The sequence below is a fragment of the Myotis lucifugus genome, unplaced genomic scaffold (assembly GCF_000147115.1).
Source record: "Myotis lucifugus unplaced genomic scaffold, Myoluc2.0 scaffold_2567, whole genome shotgun sequence".
NCBI lineage: Eukaryota > Metazoa > Chordata > Mammalia > Chiroptera > Vespertilionidae > Myotis > Myotis lucifugus.
In genome coordinates, this window is record NW_005873615.1 from 21,593 (window position 1) to 26,714 (window position 5,122).

At 55.8% G+C, this 5,122-nt stretch overlaps 1 protein-coding gene across 1 annotated transcript in view; it reads left to right on the plus strand.

Moving 5' to 3' along the window:
* Positions 1–3,481, plus strand: part of URB2 (URB2 ribosome biogenesis 2 homolog (S. cerevisiae)) — a 12,799-nt gene extending 9,318 nt beyond the window's left edge. Inside the window, exons 6-10 of the mRNA XM_023749047.1 lie at positions 423–533; positions 1,081–1,323; positions 1,623–1,710; positions 2,519–2,658; positions 3,179–3,481. Coding sequence (XP_023604815.1) covers positions 423–533; positions 1,081–1,323; positions 1,623–1,710; positions 2,519–2,658; positions 3,179–3,376 — 780 coding nt within the window. The 3' untranslated portion in view covers positions 3,377–3,481. The remainder of the gene's footprint in view (positions 1–422; positions 534–1,080; positions 1,324–1,622; positions 1,711–2,518; positions 2,659–3,178) is intronic.
* The last annotated feature ends 1,641 nt before the right edge of the window (positions 3,482–5,122 follow it).

A 5,122-nucleotide genomic window follows, 5' to 3' on the forward strand; every position in this document is an offset into this window, starting at 1 on the left:
CCCTACTAGGGATGGAGCCCGCAACCCGGGCCTGTGCCCTGACCGGGAATGGAACCGTGACCTCCTGGTTCATAGGTTGTTACTCAACCACTGAGCCACGCCGGCCGGGCAGGCCCTGGCTTTGAGAGGGCCTCTGCGTGTAGATGGCTGTGCCCGTGTGTGGCCGTGCAGGTCCCCATCCTGACACTTACACGTGTCGGTTTAGGGAGGCGCTGTTGACACGACCTCCGCTGAGCCCCAGTTCCGCTCGCCTTATCCATTCAATCCTCCTTTGGTGACGGGAAGCGCATCGCCCCCGGGACTTCTCCCGGCCAGGTCCCGCCCAGGCCCGGCCCATGGATTGGGCGCCGGGGGCCGCTTGGTCCCAGGGTGGGCCTCTCGGAGTGGGCGGTCTCTGCTACGTTCCTCCTCTTCCTCTGCAGGCCATTTTGTCAGCTGTTACGTTGATCAAGTTGCTGCTGAGCTGCCCGGTCAGCGAGGAGCAGGCGAGTCTGTTCTGGCGGACGAGCCCCCAGATCGTCACGGCTCTGACGGTGCGTGTGGGCCCCCCTGCACCCCCCCGTCACCCCTCTTCCCGCCCAGACCAAGGGCGGAGCGTCCTCGTCACTTCCACCTGCCCACTGACCCCATCGACACCGTTGGCAGTTGGGACACCCTGACTTACGCCACCTCCGTTCTTACCTCTGCCTGCTTCAGGCTTTGTTGTTGCTCCTTCTAGAATCACCTTCCTTTTCTTCCCTCTATTCCAGTGGTTCTCAACCTTCCTAATGCCGCCACCCTTTAATACAGTTCCTCATGTTGTGGTGACCCCCAACCATAAAATTATTTTCGTGGCTACTTCATCACTGTCATGTTGCTACTGTTATGAATCGTCATGGAAATATCTGATAGGCAGGATGGATTTTCATGGTTACACATTGAACATCATGAAAGCATCGTGATGAATCCCAAAAACAATATGTAATTATATGTGTGTTTTCCGATGGTCTTCGGCGACCCCTGTGAAAGGGTCGTTCGACCCCCGAAGGGGTCTCGACCCACAGGCTGAGAACCGCCGCTCTGTTCCTTCTCGTCCCGTAGCTGCAAAACCGAGAGGCGTGTCAGGAGCAGCCCGCGGCCTTGGCGGTGGTCGAGCCCATCCTGGACGTCCTGGCCTTGCTGCTGCGCCGGGGGGAGGAGGCCATCCGCAACCCGCACCACGTCAGCCTGGCCTTCAGCATCCTGCTGGCCGTGCCGCTGGACCACCTGAAGCCGCCGGAGTTCGGGCGCGTCTTCCCGCGGGTGCACAGCGTGCTCTTCACCGTCCTCCAGTGTCACCCCAAGGTGAGGGGCCGGGGCCAGCAGCCTTGCCCCCCCCCCCTTTTTTTTAATGTGTTTTTATTGATTTCAGAGAGGAAGGGAGAGAGAAAGAGATAGAAGCCTCAGTGATGAGAGAGAATCACGGATCGGCTGCCTCCCGCACGCCCCACGCTGGGGATGGAGCCCGCAACCCGGGCCTGTGCCCCGACCGGGAATCGAACCGTGACCTCCCGGTTCACAGGGCAACGATGAGCCCCTTTCTGAGAGAGAAGTGGAAATCGGCGATGACGCTCCTGTCTTTCTTTGGCCCGTGTTCATTCCAGGTGATGCTGAAAGCCGTCCCCTCCTTCCTGAACTGCTTCCACCGGTTGGTGTTTTCGGTGATGCACGAAGGCCGGCAGAAGGATAAAGGTACTTCAGCTACCCCAGGGCTTCCCCTCTCTCTAAAAATCAACAAACCTTTTTTTTTTTTTAATATATTTTATTGATTTTTTTACAGAGAGGAAGGGAGAGGGATAGAGAGTTAGAAACATCAATGAGAGAGAAACATCGATCAGCTGCCTCCTGCACACTCCCTACTGGGTATGTGCCCGCAACCAAGGTACATGCCCTTGACCGGAATCGAACCTGGGACCCTTGAGTCCGCAGGCCAATGCTCCATCCACTGAGCCAAACCGGTCAGGGCCAAACTGTTCTTTAAAAAAGAAAAAGCAAGCTGGAAGACACTAGTAATGGGGTTGCCTGTATCTGCCTGTAAGAGAAAAACCCTGCACAATTTCTGAAACTTTGTAAGGAGGCAATGACACGACTGAGCCCCTCTTATCTTTAAAAATCACATGTCAAGCAGCACTTTAAAAGAATTTCCCCTTTTCCCCGTTTTAAGCCTTCCTGGTAGAGATCCGTCTCCTTTTAAAATACAACAGCCATTCCTGACTTCAGCCTGAAAGTCCTGATTATTCTCGGCAGCCTCAGGAAACAGCCACGGGCTCCTGAGTATTCTAACTGTCCTTCCCTTCGTTACGTAGCGAAATGTTTGGACATACGTGTCCCCCCCCCCCCCCGCCCCCCCCCCAGTCCTGTCTGCAGAATGAGCTGATTAGAGAGTGGAGGGGGGGCGCTGTGAGGAACGCGGGGTGGCAGGGACCCTGTGAGATGAGGAGGGGGGGGCGCACACGCGGAAGGGGGGGGCTGGCGGGTTCGGACACGCTTTGCCGTGCAGGCGGCGCGGAGGACCTGGCGGGGGTGCTGGCGTGCGCCCGCCTGGTGGAGAGGATGTACAGCCACATCGCCGCCCGGGCCGAGGACTTCACCGTGTTCTCCCCCTTCATGGTGGCCCAGTACGTGTCGGAGGTGCAGAAGGTAAGCCGGCTCCCCGCCTTTTATTGATTTCAGAGAGGGGGAGAGAGAGAGAGAGAGAGAGAAACTTCAATGATGAGAGAGAATCATGGATCGGCTGCCTCCTGCACGGCCCCTAGTGGGGATCGAGCCCGCAACCCCGGGGGCATGTGCCCTTGACTGGAATTGAACCCGAGACCCTGCAGTCCCCAGGCCGATGCTCTAGCCACTGAGCTGCACCAGCTAGGGCCAGAGTCCAAATGTCACTGCCCCTGTAAACACATAGGCCTCGTGTGTTTATTTAGTTGAAGGTACCCCCTGTGACGCTTCATTCCAGGCTTTTGTGCACTTGAGTTGGCTTCTGTTTCCCCAAACGATAAACTTTCAAGATGGGCGTGTGCAGCTATGTCAGCTGTGTGCAAAACGGTGTTTTAAAAGGAGCGTCTTTCTCAAGTTGGGTGCAGACGTGGGAATTCCTCGCCGGGCCTGCCTTTGCGGCCCGGCCCCGCCCGCCCGCGCGCTCACGGGGTGTGTCCTTTCCCAGGTCACCTTGTACCCGGCCGTGAAGGGCCACCTGCAGGAGGGCATCTACCTCATCCTGGACCTCTGCATCGAGCCCGACGTGCAGTTCCTGCGCGCCTCGCTGCCGCCGGGAGTGCGGGACGTCTTCAAGGAGCTGCACAACGACTACGTCAAGTACCACCGAGCGAAGCACGAGGGCGAGAGGCGGTACGCCGTCTAAGGACACGCGGAGAGAGGCGGTGCACCGTCTAAGGACATGTGGGAGAGGCGGTGCGCCGTCTAAGGACACGTGGGGAGAGGCGGTACGCCGTCTAAGGAACATGCAGAGAGAGGCGGTACGCCGTCTAAGGACACGCGGGGAGAGGCGGTACGCCGTCTAAGGACACGCGGAGAGAGGCGGTGCGCCGTCTAAGGACATGTGGGAGAGGCGGTAGCAGGAAGACCTGGCGAATGAAAGGCTTCAGATGTTCAGTGGGAAATACGTGGATTATTTAACATGTGCATTGTATTTGACACCCATGCTTTTCACACCAAATGTTTTTCACACATACCTTTTCATGCAGTAAGTACTGCAATAGCGTCCCGAAAACACACCTTAGAACGAGGTGGACTCAGTGAACAATTGCCCAGCCCCTCGTCGCCATTCCAGGTGTGGTTCTTGCCTCCGTCCCTTCTCCCCACCAAGAACTGTGTAGAACTTGTAATTAAAGTCCTATTAAAATATCTCTGCCTCTGCCCTAGCCAGTTTGGCTCAGTGGATAGAGCGTCGGCCTGCGGACTGAAGGTTCCCGGGTTCAATTCCGGTCAAGGGCATGTGCCTTGGTTGCTGGCACATCCCCAGTGGTGGGTGTGCAGGAGGCAGCCGATCGATGTTTCTCTCTCATCGATGTTTCTAACTCTCTAGCCCTCTCCCTTCCTCTGTGTAAAAAGTCAATAAAATATATATTTAAAAAATATATCTCTGCCTCACTGTCCAGCGTGGCTCAGTGGACGAGCGTCAACCTATAAACCAGGAGGTCAGGGTTCGATTCCGGGTCAGGAAAATGGGCTTGCGGGCTCGATCCCCAGTGTGGGGCGTGCAGGAGGCAGCCGATCCATGATTCTCTCTCATCATTGATGTTTCTATCTCTCTCCCTCTCCCTTCCTCTCTGAAATCAATAAAAATGTATTGGTGCTTTTTTTCCCCTTCATTTTATTCTTAATCTATTTGTTTTTTAATTTAAATTCTCTGTTGTTCAAAGTATTACATAAAGTCTCCTTTTCCCCCCATCGACCTCTCCCCGGCCGCTCCCACCCCCAGCACGTGCCCTCACCCCCAGTTGTCTATGTCCGTTGGTTATGCTGTGGGGACGGTGCATTGGAGCAGCAGGCGACCTTTTCAAGGACACAGGTGTTGACAGAGCTGGAATCCAGGTCGTCTCTTTGTTTCTCCCTTCGGGTCCTGCTCTCAGTCGCCCTCCTGAGATCCTGCTGGTGTTTTCGCTGCTGGGAGTTCAGGAAGGCGGGAGTCTGGCCGGGACCCCTCTCCCCAGCTTTTGGAATGTCCCTGGGGCGCAGACAAGCACGGAGCAGTCCCCCAGGTGCCCTGATGGTGGCACTGCAGGGCCGCGCTCAGGGCCCAGGGCTGCTCTGAACAGGGAGCTCAGATCAGATGCCTTTTTTTTTTTTTTTGGGGGGGGGGGGGCGGACTGTAGTTTAAAAGTTTATTAGAGCCCTAACCGGTTTGGCTCAGTGGATAGAGCGTCGGCCTGCGGACTGAAAGGTCCCAGGTTCGATTCCGGCCAAGGGCATGTACCTTGGTTGCGGGCACATCCCCAGTAGGAGATGTGCAGGAGGCAGCTGATCGATGTTCCTCTCTCATCGATGTTTCTAGCTCTCTATCCCTCTCCCTTCCTCTCTGTGAAAAATCAATAAAATATATTTTTAAAAAAAAGTTTATTAGAAAAAGATTTGGGGAAATGTAATC